The following is a 25,069-nucleotide window of genomic DNA, read 5'->3' on the forward strand; positions in this document are numbered from 1 at the left end:
TTATCTTGTTTTTGAGTTCCGTATTGCACCAGATTTCTGATCACAATTATGTGATAATGTTATCATGATTTGGGTCGACGAAGCCAGATCATGAGTGCAATATCATGATCGGGTCGACCTGGTCAATGAATCATAGACAAACATTTGCCACTATCTGTCCAGCAGGCTTCCACATCTAATATGTGCCATTTGAGATGCTGGATGGTAGTATAGACTTGCATATGATCAACTTGAGTTGTTAGACCCTGCCAAGTTTATAAAACAAAATAGAAGCTAACAGCATTGTTGTCAACATAAAGAAACATTTTCTGTTTGTAGCATGGATAAGATACTGTTTCTCTCCTTACTCAATTGGATGTGTATGCATTGCCGACAAATTTTGTTATTTTATTGCATCTAGACAAGGAGAAGACTTCTTCAAAGAGTGTCACTTTGTGCTTGTCTTAGAGAGAAGCTTCTCTTTAGGATTCTGACCGGGTAAAGTACCACTTCAAAATATTGAAAACTTTTTCAAACCTTGACATGACACAGATGCACCTGAACCTCCGACTCAGGGTTTTCCCAACCACTACAGCACTACTTACCCTTGAGGAGGACCTGCCAACAACATATACTAGAATTCCTTTGGCCTCCTTAGCAAGCTTTTTACATATTGAATGGCCGGCTTAGATATGCCAACATGTAGAGGGCTCAAGTAGAAGTTGGTATTCTCAAGGGTAGACTTGTTTTCTAATAGTATCTTATTCTTTTAATTCCCTTGTCAGCAAAGTAACACAAAACTGAATCATCATCTATAGGGTCTGATCTCTGCCTGAGTGCCTTGTAAGAATGCCATTATGAGATTAAATTCTAAGTGTCCTGAACGAAGAATTTAATTCTTACCAAACAAAGCCAGAACAAAGCATCAGATACGAGAAGTATACTTACAGTATGAGAACAGATGCAATACTAATTCAACTTCTGCTTCGCAAAGAACACACTTGGTAAATGAGCCACCAAGACTGAAGCTCTTCATGTGTTAACTGTTTATCTTGGAGTAAAATCCATATGAACACATCAATGGTGGATATGAGTAAACCCCAATATTCCCTCTCTACATGTGAAGTTGCACCCTCCAAGTGGTAAAACAAAACTTGTAAAAACTGTTTTTTCCGGTAGTAAACTTTGAAAAATCGAGGAACATGGAAGGTATGTGAACATACGACTAGGTATTTGGTTGAATTTCAGTATAAAATTTGACATTAGCTTAACCCATAAGGTGTACAACTAATCCAACGGTAAATTGGTAAAAACCTACTTCCCACACAACTCAAAATGGTGGATGGGGCCATGAGAAAAAGTTTAAATAATATTATTTTTTATGTGACGGCTAATATTAGTTGAAAAGAAAGTTTTCTGGTCCACCGATCAGGTAACTGACACCGTGGTCGAGATCGTTAGACCCCTAGTTGATGAATCGTCAAACTTACTCTCCCTTTTGGTTTTTTCCCTATCTTTTTAGGTTGTAGTTTTCTGTCTGTCTGGTCGTAAATTTGTTTCGCAGATTCCAACCTATGTTATGGTTTAATGGTATTGTGGTTAATCTCTCTCTCTCCGTCTCGGTTTTTTCCCTATCTTTTTAGGTTGTAGTTTTCTGCCTGCCTGCTCGTAAGTTTGTTTTGCAGTTTCCAATCTATGTTATAGCTTAATGGTATTGTGGTTAATCTCTCTCTCTCTCTCACACCTAACATTTTGCGTTTACTTGCTGAACGCTTGGTCACGGGTTCAAGTCCTGGAAATAGCTTCTTTGGAAACAAAGGTAAGGCTGCGTACATTTGACCCTCCCCAGACCCTGCTAAACGTTTAAGCCTTGTGCACTGGGTACGGCTTTTTTTTCTCTCACCTAACATTTTGCGTTTACTTGCATGCCATGGTGAAATGGGAAAGCATCACACCATAGCCTGCTTATTTTCAAGTAATGAAAGAAGTAAATCCAGTGGAGTGTTATACTGCTATTCCATAGTAGAGTTGTGATTGTGGATGCTTTTTTAAAATACTATTTTCCTTCAAATATATATATAAAAATAATATTTTAATTATACTTTAATCGTGTTTATCACCATGCATTTAATCTTTTCTACCTTGTAGTTTTTTTTTGTAAATACTATTTCTCCCTGATTTAAGGGTTCAAATTTTGACTTATAGTTCAAAATATAGTGAGAAAAGAGGGTCGTGCTTTTGCCTCATGGGAAAGTCCTTTTAGATGTAATATTGACAAAACTAGAAACTATATAAACATGTGATAGGTGGTATGGAAACCATCCACATATCTTTGTGGGAGCAAGTTGCCTATCCTGCTCTCTGACCTTCAAATTTAAAGAAAAAAGAGACGATGGATCTATCTCTAATACATATCTTTTTGACAATGTTTGTTAACTCTATGAACATGCTCATGTTATTATATAACCATGTACCTAGTGCTTTCAAAATTATCTTACAACAATCAGTCGAAAAGAATAAGTATCAAAAGTGAAGTGGGGTGGGGTAAATTGTTTGAAGAACAAGAACTTTTGGAAAAATGAAAAGAAAAGTATCAAATATGATAGGTCATTAATTTAGATAGGCTATCAAATTTGACTTGTAAAATATAAAAAATTACATGAGTTTATATTACTTCTATCAATATAGTGACTTCCTATGTCAAAAACGTTAGTAGGCTTCAGTTAAGAATGAGCATGAGGGAGCTCACCTCCATGGGCCAAGGCCAATGCACCCTCTACACTTAAAGAAATCCTCTATTGTACTACGGTACAGCAGAGGCCATGTGTGCCATGTGTACTACATGATCTCTATTATGCCGCAGGATGTATACCGCACACCTTATAGTATGGCAAATGATTCGGATTTTTCTACACTAACCTAGAACTAGGTTAAAACTCCCTATCTAATCAATAGTTAAATGATGAAATTATCAAAACCATATTGTTAAAAATAGGAAAAAGAAAGAATTAATCTTTTATAATACTAATCTTGTTTGTCTATTGGTTGGGCAAGTCTTTTAATGGATAGGTATTGGTTGGGAGTTGAGACCCCACTATTAAACAAGTCTATGTTGAGTAATAAAGTGTGTGTTAAGAAGGAAGGGGGCTACATCCTATCTTACCCGTATACTCGCCTAGAAACGCGGCTCAAATCTTCTTTCCTTTGTTTGTTTCCGTCTTGTTGCTGGGCAATTACGTATAAGGTGGAAGAGAACGAAAAAGTTCTTAATTCCACTTTCAGTTTTTGAGTTTGAAGTTGGACTACAGCTGTTATGCAAGATTTCATTCTCTATAGTCTTCTTCACCCTTGACCGGCCTCAGTTTATTTTCTTTTATTTATGAGATTCCCTAAATTCTAAAATTGTATTTAAATATGTAATAACTTATTTTTTATTGTATTTTGTCTTATCCTCAAAAGCTTTTAAGTTTTGAAAGATTTTTTTTTTTTAAAAATAATTTAAAATTGACTTATCCATTTTCAAAAATTGTTATTATTTTACATAATTTTCTCCTAGTATACATGTGAAATGAAATTTTGTCTATATTGAATTAAAAAGTGTACTATATTAAGAAGACAAAAAAAATAGGGCAAAACCTGTATGACACTACTTAAGTTCGGGTTCTCAAGTATGGATTATGCAATCTGTTTCCACAATAGAATTTTACATTAAAATCAATGGAAAATGATGGGTCGTGTTCGGCCTCACAGGGGGATTAGGCAAGGGTGTCCTATAAGTCTTTATTTATTTATCTTTCTTTTTTTTTTTTGGTAGAAGTCTCTATTTATTTATCTTGTGTCACGGGATCTTATTTTGTTATTTTTTGCGAGGTTAATAATATAAATTTATCTCTAGAACAAGGATTAGTGGATTTTTGCCTCATGTTTTAATCGCTCAGTTCGGGATTAATAGGGTTGGTCCTCAGGTTTCCACTTGTTTTTTTGTTGATGCCAACAGTCCCATGAATTTTTCTCTCGCCTCCCCATATGAAGAAAAAAAACACATTTGCGCCTTGTTTTGAAGAGGAGGAGAGAGAGAGAGAGAGAGACAGATGGGCCTATGGGAGTGCTGAAGTACTGTAAGGTAGCGCCCTCTATGTCTATCTCTCTGCCCGCTAGCTTACTGCACAAGAACAGTGTATATGAGAGTGTCTGAATAACACCTCCATAAGTGTATCTAGAACTTGACATGCACCTTTACTTGCCCTTGTTTTATTTTCAAAAGTTTTTTACGATAGAGTTATAAAATGGTTTTAAAAAATAAGTTGAAAATGATATATCATTATGCCATTATCAAAAGGTATCATTATCATGTATATTTTTTGGATACACATGTCAAATGCTACTAGTACATTTATCGGGAAAAATTATGTATCATATTAAAAGGACAAAAATCGGAGACATGTTGAGATATCATGTGTATTTTTCGAGAAAGTTGTTTGAGGTGGCATGATCAAGGTTGCAACATAGGCCTTTCGATGCTCCACTACAGAGGAGTAATTTGATTCAAATTGGAGGAATTAAAAGAGGAGTAAATTGATTCAAATTGAATGAACTAAAAGAGCCAAGAGAAAACCCAAAATGAACTAGAAGAAGTGGTGGGAAAAGACATGCATAGCTTAGGCCATGTATCAATCATGACCTCAAATAAATTTGATTAGAGGGTGAGGATCCATGTAGCTGACCCCATTTAATTAGAATAGGCTAATTTCTTGTTGTACTAAAAGGATAAAAAAGTTAAAGATACAAATTATTTGACCCTCGAGGGATGTTAATGAGAAAATCCCTATATGCAGAGAGAAAGAACAAACATAACAAAAGTCAACAACAAATTGAACAAGAAAGGAAAAAAAAATTCGTTATGGCCTGCGTATTCTTTTCCACCATTTCTAAAAAGAAAAAGAGAAACTCAGACCTACATTATCATGATTTACTTGTTTCACTACTTGAATGGTTTTGCTTGTCCGAGATCCAACAAATATAACCATACAGCCTTAATTGGACCATAAAAACATTGTCTTACTTTAGGAAGGAGGAGATCACTACTTAATGATCAAAGGAAAATCGATCCTAAAACTCACTTTGCTTTATAGTTTTAACTCAGTATTTGGTTGAGAGAGAGAGAGAGAGAGAGAGTGACACAAAATTGGGGAAAATATGGAGCTTTACCAACCAACAAAACACCTATCCATTTCTTCTTTTTTGTAGTACTCCCTCATGACTCATGAATCTCTCCTTTTTCTCTCTGCAACAACAAGAGTCTCTCCATTTTTTTGTTCCTTTTATTTCATATGTAACAATATCAAAACTTCTCTCAATGTACAATAAACAAAGAAAATACAAAATGGAGAGGAAACCAAGAAAGAAAAAAAAAAAAAAGGGAAAGAGGGAAAGAGAGAGAGAGAATCGGTCATGGTCTGCAACTGAAATGGAATCAGTAGTTCTCGATCTCTGCACCTCTCTAACAAGTAGTAGTAAACAGTAGTAACCCAATTACGTATTAACAACAACAGATGGGGCACCGTACAATCCCATTCTCATTGCAGTCTGGGCACCGCATAAACCCAAATTCCTCCTCCTCCACCTCCTCCTCCTCCTCCTCTTCCCCACCTTCGTAATAGATTTTACAGCTCCCCGAACACCTCTCGCAGAGCACAAACCTTATATCCCCACAAGCCTCGCATACTCCACCATCGCCGCCTCCATCATCAACTTTCCGGCAGCCCTGGACTAGCTTCTCAAGACTTCCATCCTCGTGTAACTGCTTTATCTCATCGACACCACCAATGTACCTTTCTCTCACAAACACCCTTGGCAACCCACCTCTAAACCCATCTCCTAACAACTCATTCAGCTCCTCCCTGAACGCGTAGTGCATCGACACGTCCCTCTCGTCCACTCGAACGTCCAACCCTTTCATGATTACCCTTACCTGACAGCAGTCTTCGTACGTCTTCCTCACCCCTCTCAGGCTCGTATAGTATATCACTACCCTGTCTTTCCCACCTGGCGGGTACTCACACCCACTAGTCCTTATTAAACCGTTTGAGGCATTCTTCGTGTCCGTCGCCTCTGTCTTCGAAGTGAAGATCGATAGCCAGCGGTTATTAACCGGCGAGGAAATCTTCTCGGGATCCGGCGACCGGAGAAGAGAGGTGTTGGTCGGGGATATATCTTCCAGTGCCTTTCTGAATGTGGATATGATCTCCGGATCGAAATCTGAGAGCAGGGGCTTGGCATTGGGATTGGGATCGTAATCGGGATCGCTGTTGGACATCTGAAGCCATAACGGAATGGGCGTTTCGTCGCCGTTTTCCTGCTCTAATTTGGGAACGAAGGGATCGGAAGGTAAGGAATAGGGGATGGTGTGGAAGGAGAAGCAGCGATTGGGGTCGGCGAGATTGGGAAGGCCGAGTGGGCTGATGTCTTCTAGGTCTTTCATTAATTCCCAGGTGTTGATGGTCTCTGGTTCTCCCGGTGGAGTTCTAATTGGGGTCTTGGGAACAACCTTGGGGATCTTCTGGTTGATCATGTCCGACCAAGTCTTGGCCAAGCGAATCTCCTTTGAGAATTCCTCTTTGCTCTTGCTATCGTCATGGCTGCTGGATTTTATTTTCTGCTCATTCTCTTTGTTGCCTTCCTCCTCGTCATTTTTGTCTTTGTGAAGAGGGATATCACCATTAGTGAAGATATGATCATGGTCACGATGATAATTGTGAAGGGAGGAATCAAGCTTCAGAGAACCCAATGTGGAGGAGGTGAGGCCGACGATGTGATTGCTGTCGCATTTGTGCAGCGCCGGTTGGGGGACCGCGATGGGGACGGCAATGGGGTCTGGAAGGTGTAAAGGTACCGAATGGCTGCGAGAGAAAGCAGATGGGTTCTTCCCGCAGTGTAGGCATTTCGGTTGCTTGGAGCTCGCACAACCCATTATTGAACAAAGAGATTCCGAGGGAAAGAGAAAGGAGGAGAGAATAAGAAGAAGTAATCTAGGAGAGAAAGAGGGGGTTGATGGGGATAAACAAGTGCTAAAAAAGAGGGAAAGGGAATTAATTAAAGGGTTTATAAAGAAATCGGAGAGTAGGTGTGAGGAACATTCTTACATGAATGAGCTGTAAATTTTCATCCATTTCATCAACCGCTTTTTATTGGAGTTCCAACTTTTCGGATATAAATGCGAAATTTAGGGAAGATGAGAAAGAAGAGTACTATTATAATAACTGAGAATGGATGTTTGAGATTGCTGGAATCCTTCCGTAAATGCTTCTTGTAATTCTTCTGAATAAGAAAATGGATCAACGAATCCTCTTTGGCCAAATTTTGTGAAATTTGGATTTTGAGAAAAACCCAGAAAGTAAAATACAAATTGAGCAGAGCCCGTAACTACTCGTACCTGAAAGAGGGTAAATGTTATTTCTTTTTCCTGGGGAAGGGAGGGAAGAGGAGAAATTAATACTCTGAGTTGGAAGACATGGAAGAATAAAGATGGATGAACAAGTATAATGCACAACCACCTCTCTCAATTCTCAACTCCTCATCCTCTTCCTCTAAATTAAAGCCAACAAACCCAGCGGCTCCGCAGTCAGTCTCAATACTCATCATCGTTATCATCAGTAATGAGATAGAGAGAAATAGAGAGAGATACAAAGGGGAAGGAAAGCAATTTCTGTGTCATGGAAACCAGACTTCCAAGAGGGAGGAAGGAGGAGGGAGGAGAAGTATAAGCTTGCAGAAGAAAAAGTGGATAGAAAGGAAAAAAGAAAGAAATTCCAATCGAAAAAGGGAGGAAACAATTAAGGGGAATGCGAGTTGAGAACTCTGTTTACCCCATTCTTCCCCCCCCCCCCCCCCTTCCCTTTCTCTCTCCTTGATCGATCGATCGATCGATCGATTGATGGATAGATGAAAGAAAGAAAGAAATTTAATTAGAAACGGAAAGGGAAAGGAACAGAAGAAACAAAGGAGGATGTGGTCAGAAAGCGAAGATGGAAAAACGTATTGGGTATGGCCCGGTATAAATTCACGGCGAAATCATCGTTCAAACTTCGGAAGATACCATTACCATACTGGAAACTCCCGGCCCCACCCCCTCGCCCCTTTTTTATTTAAATTCCCTCAATTTTGCCCTGGTAGAGAGGTAGATATCTTTCCTACACGTTCACTTAATCCGTTCATCTGTTGGGTCAAGGTTTTAAATGGAGACGGAATCGGACAATAAAGATTCCGATCCGGATCGGAATCGGCATTTAATAACCCTTGAATCGGTCCACAGCTCTAAATACAAGGAAATTTCTAGTGTTTTAAGGGTGAATTGGCCATGTCGGATCGGTCACGATTGATTCCGATATGAATTTGTAGATTCATTGATACTAAATCTCTACTCACAATGTCAAATTTCAAGGCTATGCAAGACATCACTAGTCTAGCGCCTGCACCAGCTCGAAGCCAAGGAGACATGGGGCATTAATAGAGATAAGAATTTTTTTTTTTAATGGAGGCAAAGTGGTACTTTTACACACTATTGTGTTTGGAAATAGGAGTCACGTGACCAAATAACATTCTTTTTCTCTTGAGTTTTTCATATAACAAAACATAGCTTTGAAAATCTAGAACCATAGGAGAGCAAGGTTTTAGTAATAAAAAATCAAACCGAGATTGATCTCAGCCAATCAATGTGATATTGATCTGGATCATCGGATGAGACGGAATTGCTCCTGTTTTTTAATAAAAATCATTTTTATTACCTTTTTTCTCTTGTGTCGTTCTAGCGGATGGCGATTCCAATTCTTGACCAATTCGTCGATTTGAGACCGATACTACAAACCATGTAGGAGAATGCACAACTATAGTTAAATTTTAATTTTACATATGACTAATTTAGACCATGATCATTTTTCTATTCAATGATTCAAAAGAACCACATCATCTTCACACATTGCATGAAGTAGCCATAAACATAGCCTCCCGATCATGGTTTTAGGTATCGACATTGGTTCAATTGTTTGTATCCGTATTGAAAATAATATTGTGACAGTGTGATCATATCGACTACATCAAACGGTTTTAACCTAAAAAATACCTATTGCTATATCTTTAGCGATACCGATACCTCAATCCATACTCAATACTCAATAGTGAACCGATACCTAAAATCATGCTCTCCAAACACCATAAAAAACGAAGGAAAAAAAAAAGACTTTTACCAATTTACCCAATTAGTGATCATAATTCGTTGTGAGTCTTCGATTATTTTGACTTTAACAGCGAGGAAGTTTACTCCATCCATAACCGGACAGTATTTATTGATTGGGAGAGGGTTCTATCATCTATGAGCAGCAAGGGAATAAATCTAAGCCTGACTTGTGCAGTAAGTATTACTAATGGAAAAGTATCAATACTATTAGAATAAAAAATACTGTTAGAAGAAGAAGGAGAAAGAGAAGAATAGAAATTCTATACTTACACTGTTGTATATCCCGTGTGGCTCTTTCTTTTTATTTGATTATCTACTGCCGGATCGGAGGGATCCAGATCTTCTACGGCGCAGCTGTCCATCCGGCCTTGGTTGCACAGACATAGGGTCGTGGTCATGCACAATGATCGCTTTACCCCTGCTCGGGCAAGGCACTCGAGTAGGGGTAAGACGTTCATTGCACGCAGCCCTGTGTCTGCGCAGCACAGGCAAGACAGGGCAGCGCACCATAGAGGATAGGATCGAAGAGCCCTACGTTGATGGGAGGAGATTAGATGGAAGCAACCTTACCTTACGCCCTCACCACCGATTCCATGATTAAGTCCCAATCACCAGCTGATCTCATCGACCCACGTTGGTTTCATCGGCAAGTCGGCTCCGATTGAATCACCTAATACAATAATTTGAATTTTGCAATACCTTGATTATTTGAACCCAGAAAAAAGAAGAAACACCTTGCTTCGGACTTAGGAGTTCAGATCCTTGTTAACCGAACTTGGGCCAGACCCGGTTCGGGTTTGGCGCCAACTCATGGGGCAGCAGATTGGACCAGGGTGGGTCGGCCATTAAAGGAGATTGTCTTCTCCCTTTGTCTCTTTCTTCTCTATGTTTCCTATTTAGAGTGGGACACTGTGAGGAGGTGAGACTAGATTATATATAGACATAATCAAGTCACCCCAAACTCTAATTGCATTCTTACACCATTGAGTTCTTTCTCTCTCACTCTTAATCTTGTTCGGTAAGACCATTGAGACTTCATCTATTTTTTTTTCATCTTAAATTCTGGTTCATAGGTCAGCTCTGATCTATGAAAATTCGCCCTTCGGGTCATGCAGGAAAGAAAGCATTCTAAATCTAGGCAACCTCTTCCAGAGCCTTTTTATCTCCACTAATTGGTAGGTATGAAACGGGACTGGACTCCAGTTTCCATCTCTCACAATCCATGCCTGTCACTTATTTTGGGCTACCGTTATTCACTAGGCAGTGCTGTAAAGCTCTTTGGGAGCTGGTTTTGAATAAAAGATGGCAAAGCTTCCAGAGCTTGTTGAATAATTTTTATGGATTCTTTCATTTCACTAATTCGTACTACATAACGAGATAATGAATCTCCTTCTTTTTGCCATTGAATTTTCCAATCAAATTCGTCGTACCACTCATACTGATCAATGCTACGAAGATCCCATTGGATTCCGGAAGCTCATAGCATTGGTCCTGATAAACCCTAATTTTTTGCTTCTTCTCTCCACCAATAATGCCCACCCCCTCATCCCCATGACACTAACTCAATCATCCAATTGTATCGTATTTAGCGAATATGTGTAATGTACTGCACCCCCTGTTATTGATATTGATAAGTTTTGAACCAAGTTACTAATGTATTTTCTATGGGATTTCATCTGTTCCCAAAGACTTGTGGTGTAAAGTAGAAACCTTTTAAGATATCTAGAGATTCTAAAAGATTGTTTGTGTCCGTAAAATTTGTAACTAAACTTATACTAAATCTTTCTATTGTGTTTCCATCTCCGTTCGGATAAAACCCTAATGTGTAATGACTAATTTACAATTCTCTCTCTATCTCTCTCACTAGTTCTTAGCGGATCTTGGTAAGGGAATCCGTATCAGTTTCCAATCTAGATTCTGGAATCTGGATTGGCCGATTCCAATCTGATTAAAAAATAAATAAAAAGTACACCCTAATCCAGACCAGTACTAGCTGATACGGGTCTGATACGGACTGATCCGGGCCGAAATCCAATCATAAAACCATGATAATGGTTAATCCTGAGAGCCAATAAGGGGTTCGATTCAATAAAAGTATCTTTTTCCCAATCCAACTCGACCAAGCCCGATACATGTTGAACTAGAGGAGACCCAGTCTCAAGCTTTCTAGAGTGTAGACTTATTTTCTCTAGTCTCTCTCTCTCTCTAACATGAGAGACATCACAGCTATTTTCTAAGTTCTGAGAATTGAGGAATCAATCAATGTACAGGTCTTTGTTTTGGTATTATCTAGTAATACAGACAACTACATCACATTCCACAGCTCTAAAGTCCCCGCCAAGGCGCCAATATATATAAATGTGAGCAGCACCCAATTAACTAAAGCAAAAATTTCCAGTAGTCCACCCTTTGCTTACTATCTTTTTCTTCTTTTCCCACCACCACCTTCCTCCTTTCCGCGTTTTATTTTGCGACTTTGGAGACCGTCGTCGGTCAGTCAGTCAGTCAGTCGGTCACAGGCGTGTCCCTCCTCATTCCAAGTCCAATCACTGCCCACTGCCCACTATTGTCAACCAATGACCCCCCAACGCAAACTGCACTTTCAATATTCCATTCACTCATTGTCGCTGAATTAACAAGTCAAGGAAGCCAACCCTAATGCCTTAATAATTAAGGCATTTTCCGTCTAGAATTTTAAGAGATCGTTTAAAAACTAAAATGTATGTCTGATTACGGCATCTTTATCCGGTTTAGTTCCCCAGTGCCGCCTTTAACACAGAGGGGCGCAATGACCACCCTACTCCTGCCTGGGTGGGATTCATCCCCTTATTAAAGGCATTGGAAATTAGGCTGGGCAGAGAGCTGGAAGAGATAAATTTTCACCTAAGAACCCCTTACATCGAAAAAGGTTATTTTACTCATTAATCAATATGATGAGCATGCCTACTTCTTTTCTTTTCCTCCTAATATGATCTTTAAATTGAATTGGAGAAAGGGTATTTTCAATTTCATATAATAAATTGCTGATCGGAATTAATGATGAAACTTACCTGCCTAAGAATCCAATCACATATATAAGAGCATGGATGAAACAAATTTTCTATTGTACTTGGGATAAATTACATCTAGGTTTTCTATTAGGAAAAACAAAATAGTACATCCGGATTACCTAATGTTTAGAGAATACTTGGATTATCTCATGTCTCATAAATATTATGTTTAAAGTATTTTTTTCTTTTTGGTGAATTATTATTGTTACAAACATTAAGACATGTATTCTATCATGTAAATAGATGATGTGTCCCTTCTACCATTAGACAGAGAGGCCGACCATGGTCGAGATTTGTCACGTGTCAAATTTCATATTATAATTAAATCAAATACCTCCCTTTGTATTGGCATGCATCCCATGTATGTCAATACATATATAGCGGCAACAGTCAGTTTGGATTAAAAAATCAAAAAAATTGATGGTTCAAATTTGTCTTGCGATATCAAAAAAATGTTGCATTCCATGTTACATCGATAACTACACTTTTTTTCATATTTCTAATTTTACCCATAGACATTACATTGATTGGTTGTTTCCTCTTCTTTGGCCGATGTGCGATAGCACCCACCTACAGAGAACGACACCAACCATTAGGGGAGATAGCAGAGAGGCCTGATGGTGTTCTGCTCCTTCAAGTGTTAAACCGGAGGGTTTCCCAAGAGGGAGTTGAATTGAGTTTCCAAAGATCAAAAGCTAAAAGTTGGAGTTCAAAAACTTTTGGTAAAATAAATGCCGAAGATGTGAAGATTTTGAACTCACACTTAAACTTCAGAAAACGTAAGGGATATAAAAATTCATGTGTGTGTGTGAGAGAGAGAGAGAGAGAGAGATTTACAATGGTTCAACACTCCTTCTTACATCTACTCTAAGGGCTCCTTACACTTTGGCTTTTCACTCTCAATTGCTTTTCAAGTAGTAATCAAACCCTTTTAGTAGTTTTCCTTGGCTCATTACAAAACCTTAGGTGTTTTCTTAAATTCTACAACACCTAACCTTAGTGTTTTTCAATAGTTCAATATAAACCAAATGTTTTTCAAATAACAAGGGGCGCTGTACTCTGTGCCACAACGCAGCTTGCACCTAGGCACATGGAGGTGGGCGCAATAACCACCCTGCCCCCTGTACAGGCTGCCCATGTGCGTAGACGCAGGCTATGCTGCGGCAGAGAGAACATTTCAATTCTCCCTATTATTAAATTGTAAGTAAAAACAAATATACCTCTGATAAGGTAGATAAGGGGAAAAATATCACCTCAATTTGCCTGCCCATCAATTTCCTCAATTTCCTGTAATAGAGTGAGGTGGATCCCACCCTGGGTAGTGTGTTCGGGCAGGAGATAGGGTGGTCATTTCTGCCCTCCTATTAGATGGAATTGAGGAAATTGAGGAGATAAAGATCCTAGATAAGGTGTTGGCAATACGAGCTGAGGGGTCTCTCAAAAAACCTTTAAATCACAATGGAAATGATTCAGGCAGAAATAATAGTGGTGTTGCTAGCTCAAGAGTTATGTATTAAGGTCCAAAGTCCCATATATATAGTCCTCAAGTGATTCTGGAAAGATCAACACGAAATAAGCTTAAATCACATGTACGTGGATGACCACTAGAGTGTGGACTTCTACTGACCTCTAATGGTTAAAAATACAACTGATGAAGCTCCAATAGTAAGAAATATGACCGTTAAAAGCTTTCCCATTCGGTCTTGAAAACTTTCATGACTTTTGCTCCTTTGATGCTTTATCAGTTGATGGTAAATCTCTTTGATACATCTCTATACTCAAGGGATCGTTTAATCCTTTCATATGCATACTCAAGGGATTGTTTAATCTTTTCATATGCATACTCTGTTGGGGTTTCAAGTGGTAGGCAAAAAAAAATAGTCTCACATCGGATATGAATGGAGATGTAGGTGGGTTAATAGATACTTGGGCATCCTTACTCCTTAACAACTAGTTTTTGAGGATAAGCTCTACCCATATCCCTAACAAGTGGTATCAAAGCCAAGGTTGTGACAGGGCCAATGTATGGCAGAGCCAAACTTGGGAGAAAGTCAGGGTATGGAACCCCAGTGTGATCTCAGAATGATCCCGTGTGGAGGGGGAGATTGTTGGGGTTCCACGCGATAGGCGAAAAAAAATAGTCTCACATCGGATATGAATGAAGATGTGGGTGGGTAATATTGTTTAATCACTGGAACTTGAGATATGGACCTTGTACTTCAACATTTTCCCCTTTTTTGTGATGATAGCAACATCATGATGGTGAAAGCTTATTTAAGCTCACTCTCAATAAATGCACTATCAAATTATATTTATAATAAGCACAAGAGATCTCTACTTGGTCGGATGGTCTCTACACAAGCATCTAGGCTAATGGGTGAGCATGCCTGGATATCTACCAAGAGAGCAGAGACATCATCTTACGATACCTTGCAAGAGGGCGTAGGAAACACCACCAAATAAAGATCTTTTTCCCTTATAACAAATCTTAAAGACTACAAGCTTGAGCAAATATTTCCATTTTGAGCATTATTTAACATTAACAGTACCATCATCATACTAAAATTTTCCCCCTTAGCCATCGATAAAAAAATAATTTAGGGAAGGTTTTTCCACTTAAAATAATATTAAATATTGTACCAATTGTTATTATATAAAATAATGATAACAATTATGAGTTATATAAAACTCCCCGCCCTTTTATATGATGAAAATATGAAATGCTTTATTGAAGTGAGAAAAAGATTAAAAAAATAATAATAATACTAGTATACCACATGGTTATCTTCACTCAACTATCTCAATATTGGGATTGAATCGGCATCGAAAGTGTGAATAATCACGAGTTATTGGAACCGTTTATTAAATGATTTGATATTGACTTCTACCCTTTATACTTTGAACCTTACCGATGTCAGACATCCTTACATGCATGTACATATTAGTATTCCTAATTACTATCATCATTCCTTACATGCATATACATATTAGTATTCTCAACTATCATAATCCAAAAGACTGTTTCATTATCAAAACTTAAGGTATGAATCCTTTGGTTCAAATCCACTAGAGGAGGTGATGATGGTATGAGTAAAATTGAAAATATGAAGAAAAAAAAAATGTATTTCAAACAAAATATATCACCTCAGACTTAATTCCTCCAAACATTAAGAACGGTAATTTATTATTAGGAGGGAAAGAATGCCATATGGTAGAGCAATACACATAGCACATGCACTCAAACACAGGGGTTTGTGTAATGACCATCACACCCCTAAAAAAATAGAAATGATAAAAAATGCGATGATTATTTCGTGCGCCACTATATCTGAGTGCAAGGAATTATTATTATTATTATTATTAAAGATTATACAACTAAGTGTCTATTCTTTCGATGCTAACTTCCAACTGCCAACATCCAATTCCAAACTTGTCCGCTACCTACGTATACACCATCGTATTAAATTTTCTTTCTTCTTCTTCCACTTAACTATTGCTGTTGTTATGATGTCACGTGGCCAATTGTACCAATTCTATTAATTAGCTCACCCAACCTTTTTAGTGTCCCACTTGTAAGGAGCAATCGGAGCTGCGCCAGTTGTTCTAATGTCGTTCTTTTGCATTTCCAAGATACGGATTAAAGTTAATTAAGCAGCTGTTATTCTGTTAATATCAATATAAAGATAATCTAATCTAAATTAATTACATGCTATGGTGGGGAGGTTTCAAGCACCTTCATTCAGCATTTTTATGTCACCCACTTGGCAATCTGATGAGGCGCATTGGGATCTGCCACGTACATGTAAAGAATGCATGCATATTGTGCAAACAATTATGGTCATGCATGTGCCGTCGGCAAGTGGCCTTTTCTCCTCAATTCCCAAAACGAACCACCTCAATCTTAATTCCTTCTTACAGCCTTACCCTACCCGGCCTTTTCTCCTCAATCTTGAATATAAAAGGCTCTAGGTCCACCCTGGGTCAGTAGTACCCAATATCTCTTGCCCTAAGGGTGTCAACCAGTCGGGTTCAGGCGATTTCTACTAATTTAAGGTCTCATATTGGTTGGATTCCATCGATTTAAGGTCTTGTATTGTTTCTATCCATTTAGGTAATTGGGCCTCATAAGTCAGAGCATGAATATGTTTCTATTCGGTCATTTAGTTTTCAATCCACAATCGAGTTCAAGGTAAATGGGTTACTTAGGTTATAATCAGAATTTAAATGCGTTACTCAATTAATTGGTCTATAAATGATCTTAAACGGTCAATATTCGAGCTAAATAAACTTAAATGGGCTAATCATGTTATAAATGATCGATCAATTCTAATCTGATGACTTTCGGGCCACTGCCTTGCATCGAAGCTGTTCGATTATTAATCGATTAATGCTTGAGCCTGACATTTTTAGTAAATCTTCATTTAATTGTATTGATAATAGGATCGCAAACCAAGCTATCCTCCTTAAGCTATTGGCACACGTCTTGTGTTTCAACAATTCAACAATCCTTGTTAAACTTAGAATTAATTAAAAGATGTTGTAATTTCTATTCTCTCTTTGCAGTTTTAGTAGTTTTATATTTAAGTTGTAGTAGTTAGGAAAATAAAGTGTCAAAGAGAATAGATATTATACTCCACCGTCCAAAACTTTGTTCCCGCATCAGAAAGATTATTCAGATTCTCCGTCTGATTTGGTTAATCCAGTTAATGTGCTTCGCATCAACTAATAGACTGGCCCACATATATTATGATGATATTAAATGGTTCAACAAAGGTTGAAGGTGGGTGGGTAGGTGGTGAGTAGTGAGTGGTGTGACTCTTGGATCTTGAGACCCCCACCGGCCAAATCGTATGGGTATTTCTAGTTGGGCTTGGGTCGTTATTCTCAACCCGAATAGGTTTTGAGTTCCAAAATTCGGGTGATGGACTGACCCGAATATTAATCAAAATGTTAATTCTGGACCTCAATCAAAGATTGAATTAATATGGATAAAGGGCTGGGCATCATTTGGGCCTGGATAATAAACCAAGCTCTAGCCCAACTATACCCGGTATTCTTATTTCTTTGTGACGGAGTTGTGGCAATTCAGTGAGGCCGGGTGGTCAATGGCATACACTAAACTTTTTCTTTACAATTTTCATATGGCATCTTAGATTGTTGGCAAATTTTGTTGTCACCCAAGGTGAAGAGACGATATCTTCATTCTCGGTGATTTGATCCTATGATTGGATTCTTAGAACAGTGAGCCTCAATGGAATCAGAGAGTCAGATCCCATGATTGAAGAGATTCTCTCTTCACCATGAATGAAGGAAAACTCGGTCATATATTTGCATGGATGGATAGTTTTTTTTTGGGTTGGGGGGGGGGGGTGTGGAATTGAATATTGATTCTTATTTATATAACGGGCCCATTCCTCTTGACGTGCTGAGCTGTGCCTACTTTCTCTTACTACCTTTTTTTTAATTCTGTTTACCCTATTTTGGTCTGTTTGGATCCATGTACTCGATCTCATTAAATTGGGATAAGGTTGAGTTTGTTAGTTATTGTTGTTGTTGTTGTATTTAAATAATGGGCCCATTGGGGTCAATAGCAAGTACATACAGTTTGGGCCAAATCAAACTGAAAAAGTATCTAAAAGGGTGAAAGTTTGATATTTCTACAGAAGTAAGGATTCATGACATATATGTTTGGAACAGATTCCATTTTGAGAGATTTGAAAAAGCACTATCTCATTCAAAAGTTCTATTTATCTACCGTTTCTCAACGCATTTCTTTTAGACAAAGAAGCGTATAAGGGAGGCCCATTTTGGACTTGGGTGATTAATTGCCCATTAAGCAAGTCTATGCTGAGAGCATAGTGGACAAACATATTCACGTCATCATCTATCATGTTTTGAATTTTAAAGCAGTATCATTTATTTTTGGGTTTTTTTCTTTCAAATTGCCCATATATACAAATGCACCCCTGAACGATTATTAATTCTAAATGCATCCCTATTTTCCAAATATTATAACAATTTAGTTCAGTCCCTTAGTCTGATTTTCTGAGACGTTAGACGTTAGTTTTAGGGAATCTAATGACCAAAATTGAAGCGTATAGTGACCAAATTGTCCTCATTTTCCCCAAATCGTTTAAGATTTGAAACTGAAAATCGAACCCTAACGATTCCAGAGATAATAAAGTGATTCCTTTATGTATATCTGAAAACTTCTCATTTTTTAAGATGTATTTGATCCGATTAAGATCCTCAGCAAGACACACAAAAAAGCCCCTTTATTTATTTGTTATTATAATACTTTAAAAATTATTTGAAAAAGTCAATTATATTGAAAACTGCTCAAGAAACTGAAAAGAACTCCGTCCATGGGTCCTACAATTGAAATGAGTCATCCAAAATCCAAATTTGATATGCGACCCATATCATTGAAATTACCCATCTATCCCATGTCTGGAATCTCCAATACAACTATGGCCCATAGAGTTCTAAAGTCCATACTCGCATGGGACAGGCAGGATCAAGCTCAGCCACTTTAAGTCCTAAACTTCAAATAAAAGCCCAATTACAGTAGGCCCTTAACAGCTAAGCCTGTATCACATGGGCTTTGATTAAAGCTCATACTCACAATCAAATTGCTTTTCTCAAATCAAAACCCAACCCCCCACCCCCCCAAGGTACACAGCAGATATGCATGCCTATGCAGCATGCGAGGATAGTTCTCTCTTTGAAAGGTTGATAATCTTTAATTTCTTTTGGGCAAAGGTTCCATGCACGGTCGTCCACCATGCATGGTCCTGTCAGCCTTCTCACCATAGGGGTCAAAATGACCAAAACCCCCTCTTATTTGACGCATCGTAGCTCGTTTATGCCTTATGCCCGAGATCGGATCATGTCCTTGTACAAGTACCGTCTAATGCCCTTCAGTGGATTCCATGTGACTGGCCCTCGTACCTATCCACCGTGTGAGTGTTACCTGAAAACCACAACACGAAATACAATATATGGGTATGAAACACAATATATGGATTTAAGATAGCAAAAGTTAACCCAGAACTAAGAACGAATACAACTTATCAATTTCAGATTCAAAATACCAAGTAAGTGCAGAACTCAAGGGATTGGGCTCCTCTCCCGCATGGCTGGGGAGGAGGGAGGCCTCGATCCACATGCTGGAAAATACCAAGTAAGTGCAGAACTCAAGGGATTGGGCTCCTCTCCCGCATGGCTGGGGAGGAGGGTGGCCTCGATCCACATGCCAGCATGTGGGGATGTGTGCTGGTGTGTGCATCAGAGCTCCCCAGCCATACGATGTGCGCTGGAGAGGAGCCGGATCTGAACTCAAGAGCCCTAAAACAAGGGCAAAAAATTGAAAACAACAGAGAAAATCATAAGCCCCAAGCAAATTAAAAAAAGGGAAAAAGAACTCTGTCTGGGAGTGTGGCCTATGCTAGCACTCACATGAGTCTATCTCTTTCTCCCCCATTTGAAAAGACACCTCTGCACCCTTGTTTTGGGGAGGAGAGATATAGACACATGGGAATGCTGGCATAGACCACAATCCTAGACAGAAAACTGCTTCCCTTAAAAAAAAAAAAAAACCAACCACCCAAGAACATCAAATACCCAAATTTCGCACCAAAATCATTTGATTGATGAATCAACTTTTTATTAAACCTCAGAACAGAACTTTAAAAGCCAACATACATAGAGCAGGTGAGAAATCATCTTTACCAATCTAAATCGATCATCAATAGATTGGAAATGCGAGAGAGGTACTACACCCGACATACCTCCTATCTCTTTATTATGTGTCAAGAGGTACTATCGCACCACTTTCTTCGTGAATCCATTAACACCCTCCTCCCTAAACAGGTCAATAGAAATGGTTCTAGAGTCTCACATTTGTTTTTCCCAAACGATTGCTTAATTTTCTGTGGGACATATACCTCTTATGTAAGAACACGATGACCATTCTAAACCTATATTGCCTTGTGTTAGAAAATCATGCATCATCTTTAGCCTTGACATCTATGAGAATTGTAAGGTTGAGATTGCCGGGTTGTATGGGTTTAGGGTTGTTACCGATCTGGGAAAATATTTAGGGCTCCCTACGGCTTTGGCAAATAAAAAAAATGACAGTTTTCTAAGCCATTATTGAACAAGTCTAGACCTAATTAGCCGGTTGGAAAAAAAAAATCTTCTATCAACAGTTGGGAAAGAAGTTCTTATAAAATCTGTATTGTCCTCTATCATAAGCTGTATTTGGTATACATTCTTGAAATGTATTTTAGGTCAAATTTGCATTATCGGATAAACTCCGTATTGAGTTCTGGTGGAAAAACAATTCTGGTAAAGGTGTTTTTAGAAATATGAGTGTTTTAATTAAGCTTTGTTAGCTCGACAATGTTAGAGGTTACTACATAATAGCGGTTCTCTATGAGCCCGTTTCTACAAACAGAGTAACTTTCTCCATTCTAGTTTTCTAGATGCTACTGCTCGGCCCAATGGTTCTTGGGCTTGGCAGAGCTGGCTTAAAGGGAGGTCGCTCCTTATGGTTGGCGGTAGGGCTGTAAACGGATTGGATTTGGCTCGGATAGTGCTATATCCGCATCCGCATCCGATTAGCTATCTGACGGATTCGGATAGTGCTAAACGGATACGGACACGGATACGGATCGAATATTTTATCCGTTTACATGTAAATATATATAGCTTTTCGGATAGCTATAGCCTATCCGTATCCGCATCCGTTTAGCTTTCGGACGGATTCGAATAGTGCTAAACGGATACGAACACGGAAACGAAAACGGATTTCGGCTATTCATTTACACCCCTAGTTGGCGGGCCTTAGAAAGAAAGTTGGGAATGGGCATCGGTTTGTCTGATGCCCATTCGGTTGTAGCTCTCTAAATCAGTTGGTAGCATCGCTTGACTGGGGCTACCCGGATTCTGATTGATGACATTTTATTGTTATCTCGGCAATTTAATTTTGTATTTCTTCATTTTCTTTCTCATAGGTTCAATTATGAAGCTTCCCCCTTCCTTTTTAATCTTTTTGTAGCTCCTCTCCCTTGTTGAAATTCTAATCAGGCTCTTATTAATAAATCATGGTACTTTCTACTTCTCCCCCCCCCCCTCCCCCCTCTCAAAAAACAAGAGATAGATAGATAGACATATGGGCTTGTCATTCAGGGAGGTAGGGTGGTCATTTCACCCATCCCATGTGTCTGGGCATAACCTGCACCCCGACACAAAAAACGTTCTCCCAACAAGGGATATAAGTGTCTTTGCATATAGAAAGCAGAAAGATAGACAGTCCCGGATAAAATTCTTTTTCCCTTTTTTATTTTATAGATCTGAAAAATTGTTAGAAAAACAAAAAAATGGAAAAAGTGAAATATGTGGCACTGGTTAGTTCATAGGCTGTGGGTAGTCGCTCGGTCGGTATATGTACCTGAATGCTGGGCCCCCATAAAAACTGGTCGAATTGGGGTTTGGCTCGAAATCCGCCAATCCGCCAAACCCATGCTTCGTATTGTCCCACGTCAACTGTTCGTTGAAAGTTGCCAATGAGATAATAGAAGCATTGGACTTCGTTTTCCTTGCTTATCGTTAATCATCATTCATCAATTGATTCATTAATTCATTAATTCATTAATTCATGCATGTTTGGGCTGCTAGCTCTTGGCCGTCTCAAACTTAAATTTTAGCACTTGAGATTGCCTCCATCGCCCCAGACAAGTTGGTTCATTCCTAAAAGTCTCCACCCACTATGAAGCATTGAAGATAAAAAGTTGTACCTAAAGAACTAATGAACAGTCCCGATCATCCCCAACACTTGTCACTTAAACGAACCATCAATTTGTCCATCCACTGCAACTGATGTTAGAAAGACTGTGTTTAATAACTTCTAAGAAAATGAGAGGTGGTTGACGCGACTAATAAGCCTGCAGAGGGACCAGAGAGAGAGAGAAGAGTGACGTCAAGCAGGCACATGGGAGATGATCTATGTAAGCTAAGCTGTAACACACCAGAAGCTTGGGGACATGTGGAGGAGAAGATTCAGTGGGGGATTACTTTATTTTTGATCGATGAGAAGAGCAACAAAGCAAGAACATGGATCCACCCAATTCCAATGGGGATGCGAATGCCCTTAAATTTCCAACTAATAAAGGCATGTGGGGGGTCTTTGTTTTGGCCTGACTGAAGACTACTAAACTACTAAAGTAGTATACCCTTGGGAGTTGGGACCCCCATACCATTCCCCACCTCCCACACCCTTTTGGAGGGTTTGTGTGTCCCACATCTTCCTAATACATATAACACCTCCACACTTGAAATTTTAGTACTAGTGAACGCAATCAACTCTAATGATTTCTCCATAATTAAAGTCTTATGAATACCTCACCAATCCAATTGTTCCTTCTTCTTATCAAAAAAAAAAAAAAACAAAAAACCCAATTGTTCCTTCTACCCTCCCAGCCCCTCAATCATCCCAAAGAGCAAAGCCAAAATTCCCCCTCTCCTTGAGTGCTCTGTTTTGACTAGCTTAATTCTGCTCAACCAATCAATAAAATATTACTACAAATTAACCATGAGAAAGAAATGGAATCACAAGTAGCTATGGTAAAGTCAGATGTTTATACATTGTGGACTACTTGTTAGTTGGTCTGGTCCATTGGTTGGATATAATCCTTTTCCAAAATCTGTTTATTTTTTTTCTGTACTGGTTTGTCTTTTTCATATTATAGTAAGTTTCTCTTTCTCCTCCTTGGGATAAATGTAGAGGAAGTAGAAGATTGTCTGATATGGGCTTTTCTGTATGGATCATTAGAATCCATGTTAACCAATGCAAATCATTATTCATAATTTATATCTATTGGCAGAGAAGAGAGAGATCTTCTTAACAGTTCATACATCTAAAGCCATCCAACCCCAAAAGAGACTGCTATAGGGTACCACATGGTTTGCCCAGAGTTGAAATACATAAAATTATTCAATCATATACTCCTAATCATATATTATATGTACTCTCCTTCTGGGATAATCTCATCTGATGTCTTTTAGTATTATATGGTCATCTTGTTGTGAGATTCTATCAATTTATTAGCCATTAAAGGAATTTATTAAATCAATCTGCTTGTCCCTCTGTGCATATGTGTCTCTGATGAACACTTTTTTTTGTAAGGGTTGCTTGTCAATAAAAAGTAAGGAAACTTTATCTTGTTAGAGAGGAGGATTTGACAGTTTTTGTCCTCAAGCACATAGGTAAGAAAGAGCACATAAATTGATTAGGGGTATTGTTTTATGCACTTGCAGCATAAAGAAATGTAACAGATGTATATTGCTGGGTCTAATAAAAATTTAAGGAAAGTATAATAGGAAAGTAATGGGACTAGAAAATAAGAAACAAAACCAACCAAAATGGTTCAGGTGACAAATTTAATGGTTTTAAAACAGAAATTAAGGAATTTCTTTCCTTAATGAATTCTGTAGTAATGGGTTTCTTGGGAACTGTTGAAATTGAATAGTGGGAAGCTCTGAAAAAACTGTGAAAGAAGAGAGAGATGACATTGGCCATTTGGAGGGTAGGGGAAAGGGATACAAGGGGAAAGAGCTCTCCTAATGCATGATACCTGTAGGTGGGTTAGGTAGCAACCCCTGCACCCCAATTGGACCCATCCCTAGATTCCTGCTCTCTCTCTCTCTCTCTCTCAAAACTATAGATGGAGCCACTACCTTGAAAGAAAATCATAGAATATAGAACCATTTAATACTTTTCTAAGAAAAGAAGCTCTAATTCAATCTCTCAAGTAGTAAATAAAGAACCCACTCTATCTCAGACCTCTTAATTTATAGTTTTGCAATCCATTTATTTTTTCAGAGTCACCCCCCAAAGTATGGATGCATGAGATATTATCCCCATTTCCCTTCTTACATTACATGAAAATATCTTACTACTCTCAAACTAGGAATTTGAAGACAACTCACCTTCCCATGTCTTATTTATAAAATTAAATATCTGTCCATTATATAAATCATCATCATATTCTACTCATTAAATAATTTATATCATTTGTCAACTATTAAAGTTTAAAAAAGAATAATCATACTTCCCTAAAACAGAAGAATCAACTCTATCTCCTATATATATATTTTAAAAAAAAAAGGGTTTTCTTTCCGTCACTATGTCTAGTGAAGTTTAAGGTTTCATTATTTGTCGCATGGCAGTACATGTGTTAGTCCATGTGATTAAGGATTAGACAACCATTTCATTGGTACAATTTCAAATTAAAATGAATAGAAGAAATAGCTAAAATTATAAAATATGTTATTTTGTATTTTATATTCATTTCCATTTGATGACATTTTGATAATTTTACTAGAACTTTGAATCAGAGTTTAAGTTATTTATTTTAAACTGAAATTTGATCATTTAGAAGTATGCGAGGTCCTCTATCACATGGACTAACTCATGTACGTCAAATGATAAATAATGAATTATTATACCTCACTAGGCATAGTGACACCAAAAAATTAAAAAACCCCTTAGTTGAAGAGCTTACAAAGTTACAATGCTTGTAACCTTTTTTTTTTTTTTTTTTTTTTTTTTTGCCTTTTATTGGGTGAAGAAGCTTGTAACGTATACAGTATCCACCGCACTATTTTCTCTGTCTTTTTTTTTATTTCCAGCCTTTTTGTATTTTGGGTCTAAGGCTTCACTATTTTCTACGTCTCTTTCTTTATTTTCAGTTTTTGTGATATATAATAGTTTACATCTCCCTCTTTCCCTCTCTCACTCCAGTTC

General features: G+C 38.2%; 1 protein-coding gene across 1 annotated transcript; it reads right to left on the reverse strand.

Annotated features, from left to right (window-relative positions):
* Window positions 1-5,240: 5,240 nt before the first annotated feature.
* Window positions 5,241-7,261, reverse strand: LOC122670643 (uncharacterized protein At3g28850-like). Its single transcript, XM_043867592.1, has 2 exons — window positions 6,655-7,261; window positions 5,241-6,594 (listed from the first exon to the last, which is right to left on the reverse strand). Exons 1-2 carry the CDS (start codon window positions 6,947-6,949, stop codon window positions 5,519-5,521), a joined length of 1,371 nt encoding a protein of 456 aa, XP_043723527.1. The 5' UTR covers window positions 6,950-7,261; the 3' UTR covers window positions 5,241-5,518.
* Between the last annotated feature and the right edge of the window lie 17,808 nt (window positions 7,262-25,069).

This window comes from Telopea speciosissima, chromosome 8, assembly GCF_018873765.1.
Source record: "Telopea speciosissima isolate NSW1024214 ecotype Mountain lineage chromosome 8, Tspe_v1, whole genome shotgun sequence".
Classification (NCBI taxonomy): domain Eukaryota; kingdom Viridiplantae; phylum Streptophyta; class Magnoliopsida; order Proteales; family Proteaceae; genus Telopea; species Telopea speciosissima.